Source organism: Musca domestica, unplaced genomic scaffold (assembly GCF_030504385.1).
Source record: "Musca domestica strain aabys unplaced genomic scaffold, Musca_domestica.polishedcontigs.V.1.1 7, whole genome shotgun sequence".
NCBI lineage: Eukaryota > Metazoa > Arthropoda > Insecta > Diptera > Muscidae > Musca > Musca domestica.
The window spans coordinates 11,058,795-11,085,113 of NW_026712383.1; the positions used below are offsets into that span (position 1 = coordinate 11,058,795).

Consider the following 26,319-nt stretch of genomic DNA (forward strand, 5'->3'; position numbering starts at 1 on the left):
CTGTTTGTCACTTCTAATTTTTAAGATTTCGATTAAATGTTTTCGCATAAAACCTGATTTGAATGTGTTTTTTTCATGATTTTTTCTATTCGACAATTCTGCTACAACCGTCTGAATTACTTCTACGTTTATATCTAAAAAAAAAACACCCTCCCATACCCTACAACTTGCTGATACACGCAAACAAATCAAAACGTTGCCAAAATTATTTTAAAAATTCCTAGAAAACATTAATATTGTATTTATAAAAAATACATGTTTCAAACTTAATACTATTACTATAGTTTGAACATACTATAGTTTTGGAGGGGGGTTTTTTAAAAACACATCATTATTTATATATTTGTTTTAGGCAAAAATAAAAACATCTTATTTTATATTATTTTTATGGTTATTATTTTATAATAAAATAATAAAATTTCATTTCCAATCATTCTCTTGATGTTACACAAATGACTGTTATAATATAGTTCATGGAACAAATATTTAAGCATCAGCTTCAGCTTGGAGCTTAGCAATGTAAGCAGCTTTGTGTGCGGCAACCTTGGCTTTGCGTTGCTCATTAGTGAGTTTCTTAGCATTCCACCTCTTCTTTGTAATGCCGGTCTTTTGTACCTTCTTGTGGGTAGGATCGGCACGGATAGCTTGGTGGGCTTTCTTGTAGATTTCTTCAAGCTGTAATGAATTTTAAAAATAGAGACATGTTAAAGATTTCTTTTCAAATTGGAATATGCATATCTGATATATTCAGACAATGTGCTTTCAATCATTATTTAAAAAAAAAAGATGGTTCTAAATAGGTCATAAATTTTATGTTTACATTGATGTACATAAACTAAACAAAAATATATGACAAAGGCTATCGAAAACAATTGCAGTACTAGGTCAATAACAACAAACATTACAGAAGGACTGCATAAGTTTGTGTTCGACAACAACAAATCAATTTGTACTCAACGCTATTTTTAGAATCAACACAGATTGTTTACAATGGAGCCGTCTCCCATATGCAACCAATTTCGACACTAAAATTTTAATGCTCACTTATTTGTTTTTTTAAATACGCAACATAAGATATACAACATAAAATGTACAACCATAACAGGAAATTTATCCCATTTAAAAGGCGACAAATTTCGAACACAGGTTCTTAAACTTTTATGTGGTCCACTTTTGGCACAGCCAGCGTCGTGGGTACAAGACACAGCGGTAATTTTATAAATGGACGTGGTATCTAAACGAAATTTCTTTAATTCTACCACTCTACCTATCGTACTTACATCATCAGCACGGATTCCCAATTTAATGTAACGGCTGAATTGGCGTTTGAAGCTCTCTTCATCCTCTTCTTCCAAGGTGCGCATATAATCGGCAACATGTTGACCGAATATGTGAGCACGGTGGACATCAGCGTTGAAGCTCTTGTTTTCAGCGGAATAACCGGGGAAACGCTTGACGGAGTGGGGGATATTCAAACCACCATCGACAGCACCCTTCATGGCACCGAAAACACGGGCACCAGTGGTGGTACGAGCCAAACCAACATCCAAATAACAACGGAAGGCACCGGGGCCATCGTTGACAGGTTCAACGTTGTATTCCTCACCGGTGACTTCGGTGCAACCACCGTACAAGGTGTCCAAGCCCAATTTGTTCAAGATACGGCGGGCAACCAACAAACCAGTGCAGTAAGCGGCAGCATAGTTGGTCAAACCAACCTGAAAATTAACAAAAAAAAAAGAACTTAACCTCACAAAAATTCAATAGCACAATCTCGATACATACCTTAACACCGTATTTGGGCAATTCATGGGAGTAGGCAGCGCATACAATACGATCACCCTCGATGCGGGAGTAAGCGATTTGTACGGTAATGTCCTTGTTGGACAAACGAACAATCAAACGGTATTTAGGGGTGTTGTATTTGTTCTTGTCTTGGAAGATCAAACGTTTGCGGGCATAGTAATCGGTTTTACCCTCACGACGCCTGCGGAACTTAACTTGGTAGCGCTTGAAGTACTGCTTGTTCTTGACTACTTTGACGAAACCCTGGAAAACACACGAATGTTTATTAAAAACTATTCACTTCTTGTACACACATTCAATCAATATAGCTCGATGGGCGGAATATGTTTTCGAATTATCACACTTTTTCTTAGACATCTTATTCTCAAAGTTTTCACATAATTTGTTTTTCTTTTTAATTATTTCGTTCGCAAACATTTTCCACTTGAATTTTTGTTCGTTTTATTACCATTTTCACTTTTTTGTTAAATTAAAACACCGACGTCAAAAAGTACGCGATGTTCTTCACACGTAGTGAAAAAAAGAAAAGAAAGATGGTGTTGTTGTTTTGACACAACAAAGGAAATCCAACAAACGTCATTATGAACTGCAACCAACTTCAGAGTGACTGTAAGTGGACCCTTAAATAAAGATGTGTGACAAATATATACATTTATGAAAATATTTTTTAATTTTCTAAATAAAAAAAAAACTTTAACACGAACCGAAATTTTGAAGGCACTTAACCTTTTTTAATAGGTAGTTTTTTTCTTCCTCCTGTTCATAGTATAATTATTATAAGACAGCAGAAAAACTACAACAAATATAATGCAACAACTATAGAGTAATGTATCATTAGGTGTGTCCAATAAACCGATACTTTGTACAAAATATTACAAACATTGTTCGAAAACCCAAAAATCTAGTAAATGAGATCGCTTAAAGAGCAATTTTAATAGTTGGATTACTCAAGATTTTAAAGTGCAGCGTCATAGCACAATAAGTGGGTAAAACAGCTCCGTAAAACTGCAGAAATACAGCCCTGAAGCTAAAAAATATATAATAAAACAACTTTATTTATTTAATAATTCCCCTCATTTTTAATGTGTGTTAAATAGCGCGAAATATTAATTTATTGCCTGGATTTTCTTTCAAACATATAATCTAAAGCTTTCAATCTTTAAATTTCATTTCAAAATTGGTTGATATCTTAAATGCGCTCCCTGCGTTTTTTTAAGTCATTGATTTTGAAATATTTTTTTTTTAAAACAATAAATACATACACAAAATTGGCAAAAGTTGGGCACGCTTAGAAAAAAAGTTGGTACCTCTCTCTACCTTACCTTTTTATTTTATTATATGCAACAAATTGTTTTACTTATTTGATATCATGTTATAATTGTTACAGGTAACAGCAAGTCCCAGCTGATTTGACTCTATAGTAATACCAGTGTCGAACTCGATATGACGTTTTGTGTTTAATTCCATTTCTTGATATACAATAGGTATACCCTTTTTTGATATAAAATCTCGCTGCAGGACAATGTGAATGGATGTTGCCTTTTCCACGATTTTCTTGCGATTGCTTGAAGTGTTGGGAGATTAGGACCAACAGCTAACAACTATACATTCAGGGGAATGATGTAAAAGCATTAAAATTAAATATAGGACAGAACAAGACGGTTCACAGTGTTTCACACACACCAAATTGGTGTTTTTTTCAGATTGGCGGTTAATTTTGGCGAGACCTTAAACACAAAATAAATATTTTATTTTATAAAGCCTTGAACATAAAACACGGTACTCACCACTGAGGCCACACTACGGCCTCAATTCTTGTTCTATAAAAATGTGAAATGAAAACTTTTACTTTTATTTTAAAGAAATGTCAAATGAAAAATTGTATCAAGGAAGTATTTTTCATTTCATATTTTCATAGATGAATACAATAAATCCAACCAAAGATTTTGGTATTAAGCTCAAAAAATGTTTCGCTAGTTGTTTTTTTTTTTTTTTGCTCTGCCTTTTTATAGGGTCAAAACCAAAGCTTATTTCCCTTTCCTTCTCATGTTTTCCCGGAATTTTCCTGTTTATCATTCTACGTTCACCTATATATCCCTCCCATTCTGCAGACTTGTATTTCCCTATACACAGAAAGTAATAATTTGCAACGTTGGAATTTTGAACAGCGTATCCGGTTCTCTTTTTATTTGCAGGCAGCAATCGACATGGAATCGGGAAAATTGCCTCCGGTTTCTTTTTTAGAAATTAATATAAAAAATATGTTCATGGGTCACACGCAACAATCTGGTTAATAGCTTAAAGCGCGACCTACAAAGTACATTTGTTCCTATCGTTGATTTCTAAAATATTTATTTTTTTTTTTACAAAAAATACATACATAATAGTTGTGTTCCAGAACCTGCAAATTAGTACCAATTAGCACTAATTCTGCTACAACGCGTTCCCGTACTCAAAAAACTAGCAAAACTTGCAGCTCTCTCGAGAAAAAAATGGCGCTGAGTGGTGCACATTTCTGCTCGTTTTAGCTACATGAATTTGGCCGAGCAGAAATGTGCATATTGTAAATTTGACATTTAATTGGCAGGGCTAACAAGGTTGAAAAATGTATTGATACATTTCAATAAAGAAAATGATCAACTTGAAAACTAAAGGAAAAACTAATATTTGTCGTGCAAAAAACAAAAAGAGAAAATATGGAGCAACTGATGTATTCACTTTTGGATGATTCCAGCAGTGAAGAGGACTGGCTGAATGAGGAATCAGATTATTAATTATTATTATAAATTATTAATTTTAACTTATCGTCTTCAATACTCATTTTTTAAATGTTGGCGCTCTTTTCTGTAAGGTTTCACCAGTCCGATTTAGGCTGTTTACTTTTGGAATTTTGAATTTTGACATTTTATCGCATTTCTGCTAATTTTCCGTTCCCTTATTTTTTGAGCAAACCTAAATGAGAATGACAATTCGAGCTGTTCTCTCTTCTGCTAGTTTTACTACTAAAAAAGTACTGGAACACAACTAATGTTAGCAGAATCAAGACACTTAAAAAGAATTGTTATCAGCTTGTAGCTCTCCCTTACCTTTTTGTGCAGTGTATAATGTACCGTGGCTACGATAATTAGAAGGTGGGGGCAAAATGATTAAATTTGAAAAACACAAACCTGAAGCTAAGAGCATGATTTATGTTTTCTTATATTGCGCCAATCGCAGGTTGTTCTGATATGCATTTTACACAATTTTTACAAATTTGAATAATTTTTTACTCAACATTTTCAATTTCACAATTGGTTTGACGTTTCATTGTCCAAGCAGCTATGCCGTTGCAGCTACCTGTACTCTTCTACCATGTGCCCTACCTTGTCTTCATTATAACATGATGGCCTACATGACATGGGCCCGTTTTTATATAATTTCTTTATAATCACATTTTCATAGTCACAAAGATGTAGTCATGGCTCAATAAGAAAAAGAAGCTCTGTACTTGAGTTTTGTTATGTCAATTAAACTTTTCAAACATGCAGCACTTGGCTTTGTTTATCAATATATTTTTTCGCAAAAATTTATATTGCGGAAAACCACAAAATTTGAATGGAATATTGGGATTTCCCAACAAAATTATACATTTTTTACGCGTTAACGTGAAAAATATACATTTATATTGTCCCTAAAGATGAAATAATTTCAAATTATTTTTCTTTTTATTCAAAACAATACACACACAAACTGTGTATATGTTTTGACAGAATAGGGAAACCCAAAGAAAAAAATCGTATTTTGGGGTTAGCTCTTTTACCTTTTGTAATTATGTATGTCATAGATGTAATAATCGGTCTTGTAAGTCTTGACGGTACAAGTCAAGACTGAGTGATAGGGTTGCCTCATCGATTTGACAACTGTGATTTCCTTTGCAATTGTGCTATTGTTGCTTTGACATTCGTATGTTAAACTACAGCTGCTTTTGGCATTCTCTTCTACCTTAATTTTCTTTGTCACCAGCTGTTTTTGTTGATTTGCTTTAGATCGGATTTACCAGACGTTTTCTTTTCTCTACTTGTGATTTTTATGATTTCGAGTTTACACTGGTAATAAAAATAATTATAAATTAAATAAATACAATATTAAAAATAATCATATTTTGGTAGTCACAGGTAGTTGTTTCTATGCTCTGTGTTTGGCGGGAATATTTGCCGATGATTTATTAGTGTACACGTCACGAACTCGCAAAACACGACAACATGGGGAATGAAGGTAGCAAGGGTCTGGTAATTGACAAGAATGCTGTGGAAGCAAATGATTTCTGGGCTCTGTACAATGCCTCCACCGTTCCGAGCAACAATGGCAGTGGTGCGGCTACTGAAGAAGAAACTCGTTATCTTTCAGTATTTCAGGGAGAGCCCGTTGTGACAGGACAGTTGTGGGTGTCACAAGGACCTATGGAAAGGGCAATAAAGGTAACCTTATAGCCACCTTTGGATTTGAATACATTGTTTCTTATGCATATTTCGTTTCATAGAATCAAATGATATATAGACATCCATATATACTAAAGTATGTTAATAACTGGGAGCAAGGTGGTCAAAAGCATTTGGCTACTGAACGAGTACGTCCTCTACAATCTGTATTAAATCAACAATCGGATATACAAATCTGTTTAGGATTGCGCACCATATTATGCAGCTTGATATTTCTGGTAGAGAAGGTAAAACATTGATGTATTACATTTACAGCCATCATAACGATTGAAATTAACTATTCCAGGCAATGGCACGTCACTTAAATATATGCACTGATTCAATATACGTCACGGATTCTGGAAGTTGGCGTTTAGCTGGTTTTGAGTATGTGTGGAAACAAAAAGAAGTTACCAAAACTCTATTAGACTATGCCAAGGCATACCGTTATCAGGCCGCAATGGATCCCGATGAATCGAAAGAGGGAAATATGGATGCAATTGAACAGTACGCATTTGCCACACTATGTGAAGAAATCCTAACGAAACAGTTCGAAAGTCAAAAACAATCAAATTCAACACCAATACCGCATGTTCAGGAATTCAAAGACTACTGTGCTACTCACTTGAAACATAAAAATGCCCAAATGAGACCGAAATTATCGGCTGTCCTGCTACATCCGTATTTCAATCATGAATTTGTACTTATTCATGCCTTCCTCTTTGAGCTGCCTTTGAAGAATAATAATGAAAAGCAGGACTTTTTTACCGGACTAATAGATAGACTGCGTTACTTTGATGAGGAAATTGTGGGAGCCCAATTTGCCGGGGATCTTCTGTCACGCATGGTTTTATTGGACACCACAGCTCAGTTGTGTGTTACACCCTATGTTTTGCGTACCAAAACCGACCACTCTTCAGCTTTATTCTCGGGCACTACATATTGTAAATACTTGATGCCTCATATATTGAAAATGTTCCGTTTGAAAGATGCCCAAATACGCTTAATATTACTTGAATATTTTATGGAATTCGTACGCCTTTTAAGTAAAGAAGATTTGGAGATAAACATTTTGCCACATCTTGTCGTGGGAATGCAAGATACCAATGATGTTTTGGTGGCCAAGACATTGCGATGCATGGCTGATTTAGTACCAATTTTGGGTGCTGCCACAGTCTTGGGAAGCCAAAGAACACGATTGTTTTCCGATGGCCGGCCACAGGCAGCAATATCAGCCTCACATTGGGTAGAACCAAGATCGATTACACCAGTTCTAGGTGAAGGAGGTGACTGCCCAATCATGGTCTCTGGTAGTCCAATTCCTGATAATAACTTATTGAGTAAAAGCAATAGCTATTCATCATTATCGCAAGCCATATCAGATACTTATGAACATAATATGCCGCCACGTCTCAGTCCGGACGGTGGTGAAGACGTTAAATCAGCCATAATACAAGATAACAATGATTTAATGATCGATGACGAACCAGATGTTGAAATTGAACTAGAAAAGGAGCCGGAGAAGATACACTCAGATATCAACAAAAATCCCAAAGAACTTGTCGAGGAAAATCATGCCGATGAAGATGATGCATGGTCTGATTGGGAAAATGATGAAGAAGTTGAGCAAACCAACAGTGGCATAGAAATACAAACGAATCTAATATCAAATATTTCAACGAACAAATTAACGCTGTCGTCTGCAATGACAACATCCGCCTCCTCTTCCTATAACACATTACCTTCTCAAAATTCTTCAAGTAATTCGTTTAAAACTGCTCAATCGAATAACATTTCTTCTTCACATTCCTCATTGGTCAAACCCACGGTGTTGACATCAATTACCGATGATTTATCATGTTTAGATATACAAGTACAAAAAACTCCAGCAACTGCCAGTACTGGGGATTCGGATTTTGATTTTTTCAAAGATATGGAACCAGTTATAGCCAGCAATAAACCCTTGCAAATTTCTCCGCCCGCAACATACAAATGGTTGGATACGGAAGAAAATATAACTGTTGATTCATCGAGATTTGTTGCAGCCGATGTTGGCAGCGATGCCAGTGGTTGGCAAATAGACGATGATGACGATATTGGAGGAGGTTTAGACGATTTAGTGTCAACGACAACGGCACCTGCATCGTGAACACCTTATGTTTAGTATACATATTGCATATGAACATACATACAAACATATGTCAAACAAACATTCTTAATTTAACATAATGCAAATGGGAAAACGATCTCATTTACCATGAGTGTGTGTATTTAATATTTTAAAAATCAAATTTATAGCGTTAATTATTTGTAATTCATAAAGTAATTTTTTAAAGAATGGAAAACAAAATTATGTGGCTTAGCATTAAATATTTGTTATCATCATTGCAGGAACAAAACATAAGCATGTAATTTGTTTAAGAATATATCAGTTTTATTTATTTTCATGTTAATGTTTGACCCTTGTACGGTCAAACTGCAGCAATTGCATAAAAACTGTTTTGTAATTGAATTTCAATATGAATAGATATTGTTTTAAGAACGTAATAAATAATAATCACTATCTATCAAAATCAATTGTTTATGGAAATATACAGGCAGGACAGGCCCTCATTTCTGGCTGCCCCATTACAGTGTCATCATTTTATGTCTTTGATTTTATGTTAATGTTCGATAATATTCAAAGACCGCTTTAAAATTGTCCGAAATTGAACTATGTTGGCATTATTCTATTCGCCTAAAGGTATACTCCGATAAATGTATTGTGAGCAATTTTTGTGTGATATCAAGATGGCGCTGTGTATAACATAATCGACGGTCCTTGTGAACAAAGACAAATTATAAGTTGGGACATTAAATTTGGCAATAGATGTCGTTGGTACATAACATTATATTATGTCACGATATCGTGAAATAACATAAGTTTTGAGTGATATTACTTTTTTACTCTCTGAAATGCATTGGAATTTTGTGAATCAGCAGATGTCGTTGATATCGTAAAAAAATCATAAACTATAGGATCTAGTTGAAAATTATATCATAATAAACGATAAATGAAAATCATGAACAATTCTAGAAAATTATGAAATTTGTTTTCGAAGTCGAGTGAGTTCGATTGCGCTGCTCCCATCTCTTCATGATATGTCACAAAATATGCCATGCGAAGACTTTAGGCTGCTTATGTACCTACACCTTAAGTGCAGTATAAATCTTCACAGGGTTTTTAAAAATTCGAACTTTAAATGTGTATTACAAGTGCACGAAAAGTACTAAATGTTTGGTACATAAATTGTTAGTGCTCGCAGACATTAATTTTTTGTATCATTCATTTCTATTTTCAACATACAAAAAATTGTCAATGTTGCAATTTCATACGCTCGACGCATTTCGCTAGTACTTATATAAATTCCACATGCCATGGTAGAAGAATACAGGTGGATGCATCAAAGCTTGGTAACATTGAAACGTCAAAAATTTTTAAATGTTTCTTCATATATAAGTAGATTTGTTTATGTTTTCCTATACGAGCCAGTTGGAGGTTGTTATTATATGCATATTTTTTAACAATTTTTACAAATATAAAAAAATTTTTATTGAAAAATTTCAATTCCCAAATTTGTTTGACAATTAATTTATTGTCCCAGCAGCTGTGTCGAAGCGACTACCTATATTCTTCTACCATTCCACGTGCCCAGTCAAAGTTTTTCTCCACACAATTAAAACACATGTATTTATATGAGAGTTACCTAAATAAGTCGGACGTACAACTTTTTAAAGTTAAACATTTTCAATAATGATAACAATTTCGTTTTTTGTGTGTTTGAAAATATAAATGAATAATACCAAAAATGTGAATGTTTATAATTGGAAAATATTACAATGGTGTGAACATGGTACAATGAAATAAAGGTAACCTCATTTGAAATAAACACTCCCATCTCTGCATTTTCTGTAATTTACCTTGTCAAATTTCAATGCATAAAAAACACTTCCCCTCTCTGATTTTGTGTGTATACAATGGATCTATGAATATAGATTTTGACAATGAGATGTTGTCAAATGCATGATACAATAAGGAGATAGAACGGCTTCGTAAAACTACAGAAATGCAGCCCTTTATGTCAGGCTCATTCAAAATTGTATACACGCATGGTAAAATAAAAAGGTATGGTAGAGCTCCCAGCTGATTACAATTTTTTCTAAGTGTGCCCGACTTCTGCAAATTTTGTGTATGTATTTGTTGTTTTGAAAAATAAAAATAAAATATTTTCAAAATCAATGATTAGAAGAAACTTAAATTGCGGGGCGCGCCATGGAATTGAAATATTGAATACTTAGGATCATATTTGTAAGAGAACATCCAGGCATTTCATTCATCTTTCGCGCCATTTCACTCATTTTAGAAAGGAATAGAAAATATTAAATAAATGAAAATAACTTGTTGCCTATAATTTTGAATAATTCTGACAGGAAGCGGGCATAGCCTCAGGGCTGTATTTCTGTAGTTTTACGAACCTGTTCTACCTCCTTATTGTACCATGTATACAAGTTGTTTTCATATTTTTTCTCATTTTTTTTTTAAATGAGTTAGATTGCGTGAAAAATGAATAAAATGCCTGGATTTTCTCTCAAAAATATGATCAAACTGTTCAATCTTTCAATTTCATGACAAAACTGGTTAAAAGCTTCACTGCGCGTGCCGCAATGTACGTGTCTTCCAATCATTGGTTTTGAAAATATTTTGATTCCATTTTTCACAACAATAGGTGTGTCTGGTTACCCTGAAATTTGTAACAATTGTTACAAATTGTTACTGAAAGTCGACTGTTAACCCGAAAGTTCTGCAAAAGAGAGCGGTTGGAGAGAGAAATTTTGACAGTTCTTTCAGTGAGAGTTTGCAAATTCTTGTTGGACAAATTTCTTTTTGCAATCACTTGCAACTCTTCTTCTTTTCATTTATCTGCATTCAGTCAGATGTTTTCTATAGTTTGTATTTTTCTTTTTGTAATATTCGAAAATATTTTTTGGGAATTAGCAAGACTAATTGTTTTTTTGAGAACAACTTTACAAAATGTGAAAAACGTAAACATTAATATGTAATTAGAAAATAAAAGACTATTTTCAAAATTTTTAGATAAACGCCATTGGCAACGCGCTTAAAGGATTCCGGGGAACACATCTATCTTTCTTTTATTGCTCATATTTTTTTTTTATTGCTAATTTCCTTTTTATTTATAAAACTTGTAAAATTGGTTTAATTATACTAATGGGGGACAAATTGGTTTGTTTTGACAAATCAGCTGACTTGTTGCAAGACTCTGCACTTTTCGCATTTTTCTTGCAAAAGAGGATAAAACTAAATTTCTTTCTCAGAAAGATGTTGCTGGACAACAATGCAGGGAAATTGGCAGAAGTCGGGCGTTCTTAGAAATAAATTGTATTCAGCTGGTAGCTCTATCTTACCTTGTTATTGTACCATGGTTAAATGTATAAATTTGAAAAATTGTAAACATATGATTATATAACTTTACCTTCTTAGTTCTTCCATGGGTGTGAATTTAATAAATCATCGATTTAAAAAAACTTTATTATTTTGTGGATTTTCTCACTTTTTATACATTAGCCGCTTAAAATTGCCTATTGGTTCAAGTAACGAATTTAACCCAACAACAAGAAAAACGACATATTTAAAATATATATTTTATATACTTTAAAAAATCGAAGTATATATTTTGTCATAAATATGATTTATTTTTTTATTATGCATCTTAAAAATTGTTTATTATTATTAATATTTTTTATGTTAAATTATTTGATGGGTGGTGTATATTTTTTTAAAATTTTCTTTAAATATTAATTTTTATGTGAATGTTGTTTCTCCGTTCAAAGTGTATGTTGTGGGCGTGAATGTGGTTTGTATCTGGAATATATGTGAAATTTTAACGGGGGCAAGAACTTTTCCGGATTTAGAAAAAACAAAAAATGCTGTTAGTAAAAGCTTTTTATTTTATACACAACTATATTGTTTGCAATTCTATGTTCGCTGACATTATGCGCAATGTGGGTTTCGATTTATTTCGTCAATTTTGAAAAAGAAAAGAAAATTTGGCTAAAACTCGTCAAATGTGAGATTAATACTCTGAACAAAAACATTTTCTACTCATGAAATAATATGTTTTTCTTTGTTCTTTGATATTTTTTTCAATTGTGTTTGATATAACGTTTGCATTTCTCATTTTGCAGAGCTATTTCTTTAAAAAAGTGTTCTTTTTAAGCAAAACCAGTTATATGTTTGAACACTTCAATGTATTCTAGTGTGATTTTAATTAATATGTGTTTTTAAGTTTTTGTAGGGATAATTATAAAATCTTGCAGCAGCATTTCTACAAAATTTGCAGGTGTTTTTTCAGCTTGGTTGTCTTTTTTGCCTGTCAATGAAAACTCCGTATTATAACTCGAAGAATTTTACTTTAACTTTAAGCTGTTATTCTTCGATTTACATTTGACAATGCTGTTTTTCTTTGTCTCTATTCTAATTCTGCAAAATATAAATGTGGGTTTATTTAACTATGTCTCAAGTTTAATCAAATATGATTTTGCCATATTTTTGTTTGCGAAAATTGTTGTCGTTTTTATGTTTGTGTTGAAAATAAAACCATGTTGAAGTGTTTTTTTTTTTTCAATTTTATCATATTTATAATATAATCTTTAATATTAAGAAAATAAAAAATGAAAATAAACTAAAATAAAAGAAAAAAATATGAGTACAACTAACGTAATATGAATTTTTGCAAAGTATTTCAAAAGTTTTCATTTGTTTGCTTTCATGTTCATAAAAAATTCAACATTTTCTGCTTATGTGAAAAGTAATGGAAACAAATCATAGAGCAATAATAAAGTAGCCGATTTTGCGACTGCTTAAGTTAAAAACTCCAACCGAACTTTTAAATATAAGTGTATACAAAAAAAGCAAAACGAACATTGTTCAAAACAAAATGTTTTTTTGATAATATCTTTTAAGTGTGTTTTTAATCTTTTCATATTTAAAGTCTCAGTTACAATCAAAGCAAATAAGAAAAAAAGAAAGGAAATAAACAATAGAAAGAAAAAAACAATGCAAATAAAGTATAAGCAGTTTCTTTTTACATGGGGAGTTTTAGTTGGTTGGTTTTGTTGAATTACTTTTTTTCATAAGCAACAGAGTTTGCTTTTTGCTGGATGCTGTTGGTATGGTTTTGAAGATCCATTGAAATCGTTATTGACGTTGATGTTAATCTTCATCTTCTTTTTTTAGGTTGACTGTATGTGTAATTCTTCAACATTTACAAGACAATCAATTTAACTCTTTATCTTCTAAGTACTTGTATTCAAAAGTGAATCCCTCCTTCTTTCGTTGACTCCATTTTTCATAGTCGAAATAGATGTACGTACCCTGAAAAAAATACGAAATTAAACATAAATTGCCAAGGATATATAGCAAAAACAACTCACTTGTTCGTAATCATCGTTTATAATTTTGGGTTCTTCATGTCGTTGGAACCACATCATGTATTTTGTATGGAAACGCCAGCTTTGCTTTTTCAAGGCTTTAGCTGCCAGATATTGAGCCTTTGATCCTTCCATGTAGTAGAAAACAAAGAATAGAGTTTCTGTCGAGAGTCGTTGATAAAATTCAACAGTATCATAAATTGGAAGTTGTTGCTGAAAGAGAAAAAATGGTAAGAAATAAATTTAACATTTGTTTTAAACTCGCAGAATTAATTTCGGTCCAGCGATACAGAGTGAGATAAAAATAAATGCAACAATGTCAAACGCCATAATTTTTTGGTATCCGGAGATTTTGGTGGCCTTTGTCCACTTAAAATGAAGAGAGGAACCTCATTTCGTAACCATTATTGGGTGGCGCGTGCTGAGTTCATTGGTGCTGGAAAGTCCAAGGTCTGCGGCCAAAATGTTTGCGTGAAACCCTCCAGAATATTTTCGCGATCATATTCGATATTATTTCTGATGCCACAGTCGATTAATACGAGCGGAGAGCGACCACCGGCTGTTATGCCGGCCCATCCCATCACCATGGCCGGCGCTTGAGTTCTGGTGGCCAAACGAAGGTGCACATTTTCAGCTGACCTCTTTTGCAAGTAAACACGATCATTTTGTTTGTTTTCAAACTGCTGGACAACGAATGTTTTCTCATTGGAGAAAACCAAATTCCGTAGTTCGCCACTTTTGGCCATGCGAAACAACTCATTAGCTATTTTCTTTCCGTTGCGGTGTAAGTTCTTGCACTTTTTGGAATTTTAATGGCTTTACCCCGAGCTCATTTTTCAATATTTGCCGAATGGAATATTGCGATTTGTTCAGCTCACGAGCCATTTTCGGCCACTGCGATGGGGGTTTCTATCAAGTCGCTTCTTTACTTTTCGAACCATTTCTGCTGATGTTGCTGTTTTCCTCCGTCCACTTCCTTGATGCCGGGCTACGCTACCAGCATCACGGTAATCGGCGATGGTACGAGACGCAGAAGATTTATTCACAATTAAATGCTGAAGTGCTCTAACGATAGCCACTTGTGGTTTTCCAGCCAAATATAAAGAAATCATACTGTCACGCTTGAATTCCATCACAAATAATTTTTTTCTGGAAATTCTTACCAAAATGCTTTTGTACACTTGTAAACAATGTAATGAGCTGTCACTGGAATAATTTTAACAGCTGTCGGGCGAGTTGCTTAGAAATGACAGCAGTCTGAAGTTGGTTGCAGTTTTTTCATCTCACCTTGTATGTGGTTCTCTGTGTAATGATTCAAGGAGGTATCAAATAGACACCTATTAAACATGTTTTTGTGCTCCTTAACCTAACACAAGCCCCATCGGCTATGAAAAGTTTTTGATTTGCTTAAATTTTGCTTTAGATTATTAACTTAATATCTTCCTGCCTCATATCTTTCGTGGAATTTAAACAGTAATTTTAAATTTGAACAATCAGAGCAACATTGGAACGTCGCCATGATAAGTTTTAAATGAATTTTTTTTTGTGACAACTTACCTGTGGATAGTGCGGTGGTGTTTGCACAGGTGTACGATGGAAATACGTGGTAAGTTTTTCTGAGTCGCTAGGCGTTGGCAAATGATAATAGGCTGCTTCCATCATTTGGAATTGTAATTGATGATCCTTTTGCAGCGGTGAGGGACCCAATGGTGCTACACCAAGCAGTGGTGGTATGTGTGCTTCATTTGTAGGTTGTTGGGATAATTGTTTACTATTTGCAGATGATGCACCTGCGCCTATGGGCTGCTGACCGGCAGCATTTGATAAAGCCGATGCATTAAGATTACTACCAATTGGTCCTACTGTGTTGCCGCCACTACCAGCACCCGCACTGTTACTGCCAACAACTGATGAGGGACCATTTGTTGATGCTGCCACTGCTGCGGCAAGAACTGTCGCAGAATTTCCTTGTTGTTGCTGCTGCTGTTGATGTGAATTGGCAGTTGTATCTGTAGAGAAATGCTGTTGTAGAACTTGTGGCTGCTGAGGCTGCTGTTGTCTGTTATCCATATTAGCCGCTTGCTGTTGGGAAAGGCTATTTGTATCGATCACAGATCGATTAATGGCTTCTTGTGCCATTGTTTTCAACGAAATAGCATCAACAGGATTCGAATTAGTTGTAACATTTGATACAGGTAAGCCTAGATGGAATACAACAAATACATAGGGGGTTATTTGAAAAATAAGATTTTCATTTTCCTACCATTCATGTGTTTCGGTGACAGCAGTCCCGGTGAAGCCCTTGCGTTGTTGTTTGCTCCCGCCAAACCCAATACTTGCTGCTGTGCGTTGAGAACTTGCTGCAAACCGGACATACCATTGGGTGAAATGCAATTAGCGGCAGATGTTGCCAAATTATTAACATTTGTTGAATTTGGTCCTTGTTGCACTACATTCGCAATGCTACCGACTGCCGAATTATTGGAAGTGTTATGGGCTGCTTAATGACAAAAATAAAATAAAATAAAAAACAATAAAGGCAAAAAATAAAATTTTTGAAATACACAATAAAATTTTGTTTGTTTTTCTAGAGAAGACAAATTGTAAACAAACCATTTTGTAAATGAGAGGAATTTGCCTGGAGATTTGTTAATTGTTGTTGCTGTTGTTGTCCTGCACTACCAACTATTGCATATGTTGCACCACTAAGCAAGGGACCATTTTCAAGATGTGCTACGAATATATATGTTTATACATGGTATATTTGCATTTAGAAAAACATTCAGCAATGATCCAAGTGATCATTGGAAAAACTATATTTTTAACATAAAGAACATACAAAAGAAAAGAAATGTAAAGAAACGACTTTTCGAATAAAAAAATAAAAGTTTGCCCAAATGTAATAAACGTTAGGGGCAATTTTATAACATCAGTGCCTTGATCTAATGAATTTTGGTAAATTGCAATTTAAATTAGACAAATTCTAGGGTAGAAAATTAAAAAAAAGGCAATTTGAAACCCAATTCTCCTCATATCAAAGAGATGAGAGGTTGTTTCAAATCAAATTTATTTGGTTTCTCATTGATTCTAAATCAAAGGGAAATAAAATGTCCTATTCTGTACTGTACTTTTTAACTCAATGTTTACTATTAAAACAAAAGATATGACTAAAATAAAAAAAAACTCAAAATGTTGTAAATATAAATAACAAACACTTACATGTATTATGTTTAGCAACTGCGGAAAATGCAATTGTCGGTGTTGCTTGAATCACAGATTGGCCTTGGATTTGCGTTGCATTGCTGGAATTTGTTGATGCTGCCGCAACAGAAGCTAATGTTGGATTTCCTTGTAACGTGGGCGCTGGTGCATGTTGTACCGATGGATTGTGGCCAGCTGCTGCTACGGCTGCGGCTAACGTTGTCGCTCCACTGCCAGTATTTACATTTGATGTTGAGTGATTGCCAACAACAGAAGCGGCAACCACTGCTGCCGCCGTCGGTTGTTGTTGCTGTTGTGTGGGGTGATGTTGTTGTTGTTGCTGCTGCTGATGAGGATTTTTACTAGGTGTAGAACTAATGATTTTATTCGTGGCAGCTAAAAAATAAAACATAATGTATAGAAAATTACAATATTTATTTCAAATCATCCTTACCATCTGATGCCCCAATATTTGCTTTATTATTAGCCCGGACAGCTGTAGGTTTAACAGGTTGCTACAAAGAAACATGCCGTTTTAAAACCAAGTCCTTATTAATATCCTTTAAAATCGTTACCTTTGTTTTGCTGTTGTTGTTGCTCTCATTTTTATTATGCTTATCCTTCGCCGTGCCATCGGCTGCCGTTGAATCACTTGAATAATTCAAACTGATTTGTTGATGTGCCGATCCGCCACCACTACCGCTGGTGTTCGAGGCCTGTTGTTGCTGTTGATCGCGCTGCTGCTGTGTGGGCAATGGCGACTGTACGGGACTGCCCCCGGATGTTATACTGCTTGGTGAGCCGCTGGTTTCATTACTATTATTACTGTCTGTTGTTGCTGATGATGGAATACCAAGTGAGACACCTTTACAATTGATGGCATACCAAGTTTGATTACATGTATTTTACGTGTATGTTATGGAAATGTTTTCGTTTTTTGGCAAAAATTTTGGGACGTTGCATTTGAATCGTCATTATTTGGGGGATTTTGTTTTTATAATTTTCATTCATTAAATGACGATGTTTTTGATTTTGTTAGGAAGTGTTGTTGATGTTTCGGACAAATTGTAGAAGTTTTACATACACACACACAGATATACACAAATTTAGAAACGGGATTGTTTGAGTTGTTGGTTTCATAAACAGGATCATATATGTATATAAAGATTTACGAAATTATAAATATTCACATTTATGAAAAATTGTTATTTAATTTTGTTTCGGTTTGTTTTCGATTATAAGAAAAAGAGAGAGAAAAAAGAGAAAACATAAAAACACACATAGAATATGTATAATGTTGAATATTAAAAAAAAAGAAAATATAGTATGCAATTGGATACTAAAAACGGAAAAGAATTTTGGGAAGGGGACTTATGTATGCATGTGGAATAAAGAAACCGTTCCTTTAAGAATTTTTTAAAAGTGTGTTTTGTAAGAACTTTGCGTGTAGTGGAATGTAAGTATAGAGAGAAAATGTTGTGGGAGCAGTCTGTTATAAGAATATATGTGGGATATACTGTTTTTTATGCATTTGAAAATGTCATTAACAGAGTTATAGCCACCGGAAATATCATTGGACCCAACTTTTAATACTTTATAACAGACGATTCTCAAACAACTTTTAACTAAGAACCGTTACTCTTCTTTTTCAACCATTTTTATATTTTTTTTGAAACCTGGATTGGGATAGTATGTGTATCATTAAATATAAAAAGAAGCAAACTCCCTTGGACAGAAGACTTTCGGATGACATTGTAGGAGGGTAAAGATTTACTAAGCCAATAAAAACTACACATTTAACAAGCAAATAATAAACACGTTGCTTTTTTGTTAGTCATTCTCGGAAAACAGAAACCACCAACATATGTGTAGAGGAGTTTGTATAAACTCCACTTACCTGTACCTGAATATTCAACGTCGTCTATTCCAATAATATCGTCATAAATGAATTCATTCTCCTCAAAGTCGGGTTCCTGTGACGAATCAATGTAATACTCAACATCATCTTTAATCTTATTGACCTTAATTAAATAAGACAAAAGAAATGGAAATTCATAAATAACAGAGTTTTTAAAATAAGTCCGAAAAAATACCTGTTCCGCTTCCACATTATCATTATCCAAGAGTCGTAATAATGTTTCCAATTTTGTTACATGGAATTTATGACGATCTACTTTGGATCTCAATTCATCCATTCGATCTTGTTTATCTCGATCCAGACGTTTTTTCTTGCCTGCTAACAGTGATTCTATTTCGCTTTCATACTGATCGATTTGTAATAGCAATGAGTTTATAGAACTTGTCAACCAATTTCCGGCCTCGTCCTTAATACGCTGAGCAGGATCCATTTTTTGTGCAGCACCCAAACCCTCTTTCGAGTAGGCTTTTGTTTTTGTTTCGCGTTCGACAACTTTGAAACGTTCCATTTGCTTTGGGATGTTAAAAGTAACAAATATATTTCATTAACTATTTTGATTATCTGATGGGAAAATACTTACAGTTTCAATAAGTCTTCTATTTTCCAGTAATGAACTTTTATCCTTTATTTCGGCCGAAGCAATCCATGATTTTATTTGATCGCGTAACCTTTGTAGTTTTTTAATTTCCTTTTTGAGATCTGCCTCATATTTTTCCTAAAATTTGAGATCAATGATTAATGAAGCCGTAAGCTCGGTTTGTCCTCATTACTTACCTTCTGATTGCTATTTGTGGCATTATGTACTTTTTTCCAAATATCTTCAAAGGTTTCAACGCCTTCAGCGACCTTTTTCAAACATCGGTCAATTTCTCCTAAACATCAAAATTATTGTACCCACATTCTTTATAAATGACTTTATTGGACATACCTTGCAGCTTTCTCGTCGCAGCCATGGCTATGTAAACAATTGTTTATCTTCTTGATGCAAATGCTTAGACATATCCAGTAGGGACCACAGCAATGCGAAACGTCTCTTTCCCGATTACGCGCAAACTAACGCATACAGCATACGTTGGTGTACCTCTATAGCAATTACAGGTCAGTAAATTGAATCTCTTTACTCTTGCTTTTCATTTACCCAAAAATGTGTTATCTTCGGAATTATTTTTAATAACTGTAAGTAAACATATAATTATCATAAATATATTGATAATATGCAAATTTATGATTGATGCTGTTTGTTAGCATCAAAATATGATTTTGATACATTTTCAAGTTATTCAGTTACTAAAGTGATCTGTTTAATGGTGGGTTGCTTGGTTGGTCAATCGGTCGCTGGCAACACACAAGAAAATGTAAAAATGTCACAATGTAAGAGAGACTATAAAGACGGCCGCACTTTTGGAAGCCCATCGTCATGTTGCGATTTCATATTGGATTACTCTAATTATCCACATTAAATTGTCGATTAATTTACGAATTCTTAAACATGTATTTTCGCCAAAAGTACTTGTGCGCAAAGCCGTAACATGTATTTTCCAATATTATTTACGATTTACATTTGGAAGTAAATTAACAGCGATAGATTTTGCAATAATTGCTTGCTATATCCGTAAATCCAATACTCATGAAACTTTCTATGCATATTTTTTTCCACTCAGTTTCTTCTTTTTTATATTGTTCGTTCGTCGCATTCGTTCTTCTTCTTCTCGAAATTCTTTTATATTCGATGCATCTTTTCATAAATAAATGGCATAAACTCACTTGCCCACGAAAACTTTTTATCTTCCTTGTCTCTGTTTAATTCGTTAACACAATTTTTATAAAATAGTTGTAACAAATTATTGTATTAGTTGTTCTTTTTGCTAATCAATGTTTCGATTTTTTCACTTGTACTTGTATAGCAGATATCCGAGCAAGCCATACTGAATTTAGCGGCGATAATAGGCGGCGTTGAAAAGTTCAGAAAAAACGAAAAGCAACGGCGGTTCAGCGCCAGTCACATAAAAGTGATAGCAAATTTTCTAAATTTGCCATGTTATAGTTCATTTAGACTATTCACAGCTGTATACAATAAAACCAGTAAAAATATCACGTCATTTAAATGCCTTTCCTCTAATGTTGGTTTTTATAAATCAACCATGATAGAAGAATATATGTTGATGCATCAACGCTTGGAAACATTCATATGTCAAAATTTTTTAAGTGCTTTGTCAAAAATAAGTCGATTTTCATATGTTTTCTTATACGACGCAAATCGGAGGTTGTAATGATATGTATTTTTCAACAATTTTTACAAATTTCAATAATTTTTCATTCACGATTTTCTTTATCAAAATTGGGACAATGAACTGTCAAACCAATTTTGAAATTGAAAATATTGAAAGAAAAATTATTCAAATTCGTTAAAAATATTGAAAAATGCATACCATAACAACCTCCGATTGGCGCCGCATAAGAAAACATATAGAAATCTACTTATTTTTGAAAAGAACATTTGACATATCGATGTTCCGAGGTGTTGATGCATATACCTATGGTAGAAGAATATAGGTAGACGCGTCGACACAGCTGCAGGGACAATGAACTGTCAAACCAATTTTGGAATTGAAATTGTTGAATAAAAATTATTTAAATTTGTACAAATTGTTGAAAAACGCGAATTATAATAGGCTCTGAATAACGTAGTATAAGAGAACATATAAAAATCTACTTATATTTGAAAAGACATTTACAATTTTTTGACATATCAATGCTCCCAAGCGTTGATGCATCTTCCTGTATTCTTCTGCCATGCATATACCGCTATTTTTCTATTTTTCATGGTATGAAGACGCCTTGTTCCAAAATACTAGTCAGAATTGTTATCTCTTATTTTCAGTTAAATTGACATTGAATACGTTACAAGAAAATTTTTTTTTTTTTTTAATTGTTTTTTTAATTGTTTAATTTATTGAATCTTTCATATATTTAATGAAAATAACAATAAGGTTTCATATCTTATATACTAATATTTTTATAGGGAGGTTGTCAATACAATCACCCCATATTTTTTTTCATGCTTTAATTATTATTGTTTTTTTTTTTTTTTTTTTTTTATAATATAGATGTGTGTTATTTTGTGGGCTTGTGGATACAGTTATATCCGTGAATTGATGAATAGGTAGTTAAGATTATTTTAGATACAGATATATCTAAGTGAATCGCGGACTACAGAAATAGTCTTACGGATATAATGTTGCTTTGTCTATATCTAATCATCCCGCGGACTACAGTAATAGTCTTATCGATTTCTTCACTAATCTTCCCGCGGACTACAGTAATAGTCTTTTCGATTTCTTCACAGAAGCAGCTTCCAATTTAGCATACTACTACCTGTAGAAGTATAAAAATGGGCGACGTTCAATTGGCCAGACAAGAGCTGAAAATAATGAGAGCGTAAGACAAAAAAAAATAAACTATATGATAGAAAGAGTGTCACGTCTGCGCAGTCTATCGTGTCCTCCGAATAGTAGGAGTTGGCGGGCCAAGTTATTTGGGTGCTCGGATAGTTTGTTTAAGTACTTGCGGCAAAGCTTCTTTATTTCTTCTTCAACAGTAAGTATATTTAGGTCCTTGTGGATGTTTGCGTTCCTTATGTACCATGGTGCACCTGTAATAGATCGAAGAATATTCGACTGTCTTCTTTGTAGTTTACTTACGTTAGAGGCACTAGCTGTACCCCAGAGATGTATGCCATACGTCCAAATTGGCTTTATTATAGTCTTATATAATAGGACTTTATATTCTAATTTAATAGAAGAACGTATACCAATTAACCACTCAAGATTGGCCTTTTTTAGTTTAATTTGTGTGATTTTTGTATCGATGTGTTGCTTCCATGTAAGTCTTCGGTCCAGGTGCATTCCGAGATATTTTACGGTATCTTTCTGTGGAACTTGAGTATTAAAGATTTTTATCGTGGGGCAAAGTTCACGTCTTAGAGCAAAAGTAACATGTATGCACTTGCTAGCATTTACCGATATTCTCCATTTTGTCAGCCAATTTTCGAGAAGATATACATGGTATTGTAGTTTTTCCGACGCAATCAGAGGATCCTTGTGTATGCTAATGAAAGCAGTATCATCAGCAAACGTTGAGGTTAGAGTTTCATTTGTTGTGGGCATATCGGCAGTAAATAACACGTACAGAATTGGTCCTAAGATACTACCCTGTGGGACGCCAGCCAATATTTTTCTCGAATTTGAAAGTATGTCTTTCGATTTAACAACAAACGTACGATTTGACAAATAACTACAAAAAAGTTTATGAGTGTTTTTAGGTAGAGTTTCACAAATTTTGTATAGAATTCCAAGATGCCAGACTCTGTCAAACGCTTGGGAAATGTCTATAAATAGCGCCGAGCAGTACTCCTTCCTTTCGAATGCCATTCTAATGTTTGTGACTATGCGGTGCACTTGCTCAATAGTACTGTGGTTCTTACGGAAACCGAATTGGTGGTCGGGGATAACACTGCTATTTGTAATATGGGGAGTTAACTTCCTTAGTAAAGTTGTTTCGAACAGCTTTGAGAGTATAGATAGAAGACTGATGGGTCTATACGATTTTACCTGCGTTGGATCTTTTCCAGGTTTCGGAATCATTACTATTTCAGATTCTTTCCATACAGACGGGAAGTACCCTACTCGAAGAATGCTGTTAAATATAAATAACAATAATTTAACGGCCGGTGTTGGTAATTTCTTGAGCATGTTTGGAGTAATTCTATCTTTACCCGGGGATTTTTTTAGTTTTATCGAGGCTATAGAACTTTCGATTTCTTTTAGAGAAAATCGTATTGGATTCGGAACAATGTCGTCAATTAAAGGATTTGGGGTAAATACAGATTCAAGATGTTCGGCAAATGCGTTTACTTTTTCTTCTGTAGATCTTGCCCAAGTCCCATTTTCTAGGCGAATTGGAGATTCGTGGGCGATAGGTCTTCTCAAGTTTTTTGTGGCTTTCCATAAGCTGTAGTCAGTTCTCTCTGTGGGATCCAGGTTATTTAGGAATATTTTTAGGTTTCGCTCTTCATTTAATCTGAGTGCTTGTTGTAAGAGTTTTTCACATTCTTTTAGTTTTTCCCGAAACCTAGGTGATCGGTGCTTCTGCCATTCTCTTCTGGCCTTCCTTTTATCAGACACGAGTTTTCGAATGGTCGATGGATTATAGGAATTATTTTCTAGTTTTGAAAATTTAGTGGGAGTGGCAACATTGACAGCGGTGTTGACTATCGAAGTAAATATTTTAACTGCATTGTCAATTTCTTCTCCGGACTTTAGAGGAGTGTTAGAATTCACATGTGTACTGACATATTTTTTGTACTTCATCCAGTTTGTATATTTATTTGGTAGATAATCCGGGGAAGTTGCGAGTTGAACATCATTTAATGTTATTATAGTTGGGGAATGGTCTGACGACAAGTCAAACGAGGGTACCACGGACATTTGTTCCCTCTTAATATTCTTTGTTACCGCAAAGTCAATTAAGTCAGGACGTTTTTGCAGGTCTGAAGGCCAGTAAGTAGGCTGGCCAGTAGATAACACGTCCAGTTTAGCGGACGAAATGGAGTTTAAAAGCTGTCTACCTCTGGGTGTAATAAGTCTAGATCCCCAGAAGGTGTGTTTGGCATTATAATCTCCAGCTGCAATGAATCTACTACCAAGAGATGAGAAAAAGTGTGCGAATTCATCTTTGCTTATACTATGTCTCGGAGGACAATATATTGCAGATATAGCTGTATTAGTTGAAGATAGTGCAACTGTTGTAGCTTGTAGGTGGTCAAACTTATATTCTGGCATGGGGTAATGCTGAATTTTATTAGAAATTATCACCGCTGTGCCACCGCAAGCTCTCCCACTAGGGTGTTTAGTGTCGTATGTACTGTAACCGTTTATTCTAAAACAGTTTCTAGAAGTGAAATGAGTTTCAGATACCAGTAAAATGTGTATGTTGAGTGAGTGAATAAAGTTTTCGACCTCGTGTTTTCCATATAGAGGGTATTGTGAAAATCTGGGGGTTTGCTCTTTAAATGCGGACCTAAAGTAAAATGTCATTCGAGACCAACACAAGAACTAACATTACCGAAAACGATTCCTTAAAATGAAGGGGTTCAAGTCTTTATATGTTTAAGTCCAAGTATAGAAAAATAAATGTAGCATTCCTCTGGTATGGAACGTATATGTTTTTATAAGAACATGAATGCCGAAAATAAAAGATTTATTATTTTTGTAACATCTGCCAATCGAAAATATTTTAGATATGAAAATAGATTTTATTTAAAGAATAACATGGTCGAGTTCGTCAGAAAAAGGGTTGCTAATTAAATTTAGCAAATGAGTTTTGTTTTGCGATGGTCTCTAGAATGAACGCAACAAAAATTAAGCAAATGATTTTCGTAAAAATATCAGTTTTGAGTGACAGTGTTTTTCCGACTTATGACCTATTTTTTCATTTGACTATTGATTCAAAAATTTTTTATTATATGATATTTTTTAACAAATGTTTATTTTATATTTTATCAATGAATTCTTCTCTTTATTTATTTTCACACAACAAATAAACAAAACTTTTGATTGAATTATATTTGTTCCGATGAGCCATGGTCCGATAAAAAAGTATGGTAGAACCATGGCTTAAAAAGAAATGTTACTCAACTTCAAAGCAACTAGGAAAATGCAACTCTGTACTGGAGTCTTATTTTCACACAACAAATAAACAAAACTTTTGATTAAATTATGTTTCCCCATGGAACTAGTTCAATTATTTAGTTACTTAAGTGTTCACTAATATGTAAGCAAAACTAGTCTTGGTATATAGGTACTACGGGTACCTATCCAACAATTACTTTTCAATAAACCAAAAAAAAAAAAAAAAAATTATGTTTCCAATGAGCCATGGTACAATAAATAGGTATGGTAGAGCAATGGTAGAATTAAGAAGGTAAATTCATGCAATCATAAATTATTCATTTGACAACATCTCATTGTCCAAATTTATATTTACAAATCCATTGTATACACACAAAGCAGAAATGAAAACTTGTATTCCATAGCGAAATTTGACAGAAAATGCAGAGATGGGTATGCTTATTTGAAATAACTTTACTTTCTTAATTCTGCCATGCTAATTTTCCCTTTAAGATATAGAAAAAAATTCAAAACCAATAAATTCTTGCTGGTTTTGGAAGAGCAAGTTTTTGTTGTAGCTAATTGCTGATGCGACTAGCTAAGACATCTATCTTGGTGGGTGAGTATTTTTACAATTATTTATGGTTGTGATATATAAAATCGTGTGCATACGCATTAAGTAGTTATGCCACGTGGTACACTTAAATCAAGGTAACCTTATTTCAAATAATAACTTCCACTTCAGCATTTCTGTAACTTACCTTGTAAAATTTAACTTCAT

The 26,319-nt window shown here is 33.9% G+C and overlaps 3 protein-coding genes across 11 annotated transcripts; 1 reads left to right on the forward strand and 2 right to left on the reverse strand.

The window, feature by feature from the left end:
- Nucleotides 1-342: 342 nt before the first annotated feature.
- On the reverse strand, nt 343-2,413 carry LOC101900164 (large ribosomal subunit protein uL18). Its single transcript, XM_005188059.4, has 4 exons — nt 2,255-2,413; nt 1,786-2,049; nt 1,281-1,718; nt 343-675 (listed from the first exon to the last, which is right to left on the reverse strand). The coding sequence occupies exons 1-4, from the start codon at nt 2,255-2,257 to the stop codon at nt 487-489; spliced, it is 894 nt and encodes a 297-aa protein (XP_005188116.1). The 5' UTR covers nt 2,258-2,413; the 3' UTR covers nt 343-486.
- A 3,384-nt stretch (nt 2,414-5,797) lies between these two features.
- Nucleotides 5,798-8,836, forward strand: LOC101900338 (protein-associating with the carboxyl-terminal domain of ezrin). Of its 2 annotated transcripts, none has more exons than XM_005188060.4 (4): nt 5,798-5,894; nt 5,955-6,263; nt 6,326-6,511; nt 6,571-8,836. In XM_005188060.4, exons 2-4 carry the CDS (start codon nt 6,048-6,050, stop codon nt 8,410-8,412), a joined length of 2,244 nt encoding a protein of 747 aa, XP_005188117.2. In that variant the 5' UTR covers nt 5,798-5,894; nt 5,955-6,047; the 3' UTR covers nt 8,413-8,836. The 2 variants fall into 2 exon arrangements, with proteins under 2 accessions (XP_005188117.2, XP_011294395.2); XM_011296093.3 differs by having other exon boundaries at nt 5,872-5,894; nt 5,961-6,263.
- Nucleotides 8,837-13,261: 4,425 nt separating this feature from the next.
- LOC101900866 (CCR4-NOT transcription complex subunit 3) lies at nt 13,262-20,804 on the reverse strand. Of its 8 annotated transcripts, none has more exons than XM_020038390.2 (14): nt 20,635-20,804; nt 19,799-20,044; nt 19,645-19,742; nt 19,451-19,585; nt 19,046-19,381; nt 18,856-18,973; nt 17,528-17,790; nt 17,407-17,467; nt 16,971-17,348; nt 16,365-16,484; nt 16,015-16,251; nt 15,309-15,952; nt 13,755-13,964; nt 13,262-13,695 (listed from the first exon to the last, which is right to left on the reverse strand). In XM_020038390.2, exons 2-14 carry the CDS (start codon nt 19,821-19,823, stop codon nt 13,597-13,599), a joined length of 2,724 nt encoding a protein of 907 aa, XP_019893949.2. In that variant the 5' UTR covers nt 19,824-20,044; nt 20,635-20,804; the 3' UTR covers nt 13,262-13,596. The 8 variants fall into 8 exon arrangements, with proteins under 8 accessions (XP_019893949.2, XP_019893947.2, XP_019893948.2 ...); XM_020038388.2 differs by having other exon boundaries at nt 17,528-17,817; XM_020038389.2 differs by having other exon boundaries at nt 18,850-18,973.
- Nucleotides 20,805-26,319: the final 5,515 nt, after the last annotated feature.

Bases quoted from the DNA above. Each gene is read 5' to 3' on its own strand.
- LOC101900164 (XM_005188059.4), bottom strand. The intron at 1,719-1,785 runs GTATGTATCGAG...GTTAATTTTCAG, and splicing joins TGCCCAAATACGGTGTTAAG to GTTGGTTTGACCAACTATGC. The intron at 676-1,280 runs GTAAGTACGATA...AATTCATTACAG, and splicing joins TGGGAATCCGTGCTGATGAT to CTTGAAGAAATCTACAAGAA.
- LOC101900338 (XM_005188060.4), top strand. From the start codon at position 6,048: ATGGGGAATGAAGGTAGCAAGGGTCTGGTAATTGACAAGAATGCTGTG. The intron at 6,264-6,325 runs GTAACCTTATAG...TTCGTTTCATAG, and splicing joins CTATGGAAAGGGCAATAAAG to AATCAAATGATATATAGACA. The intron at 6,512-6,570 runs GTAAAACATTGA...TAACTATTCCAG, and splicing joins TGATATTTCTGGTAGAGAAG to GCAATGGCACGTCACTTAAA.
- LOC101900866 (XM_059129908.1), bottom strand. From the start codon at position 19,823: ATGGCTGCGACGAGAAAGCTGCAAG. The intron at 19,743-19,798 runs GTATGTCCAATA...TTTGATGTTTAG, and splicing joins TGCGACGAGAAAGCTGCAAG to GAGAAATTGACCGATGTTTG. The intron at 13,696-13,754 runs GTGAGTTGTTTT...TATTTTTTTCAG, and splicing joins TAAACGATGATTACGAACAA to GGTACGTACATCTATTTCGA.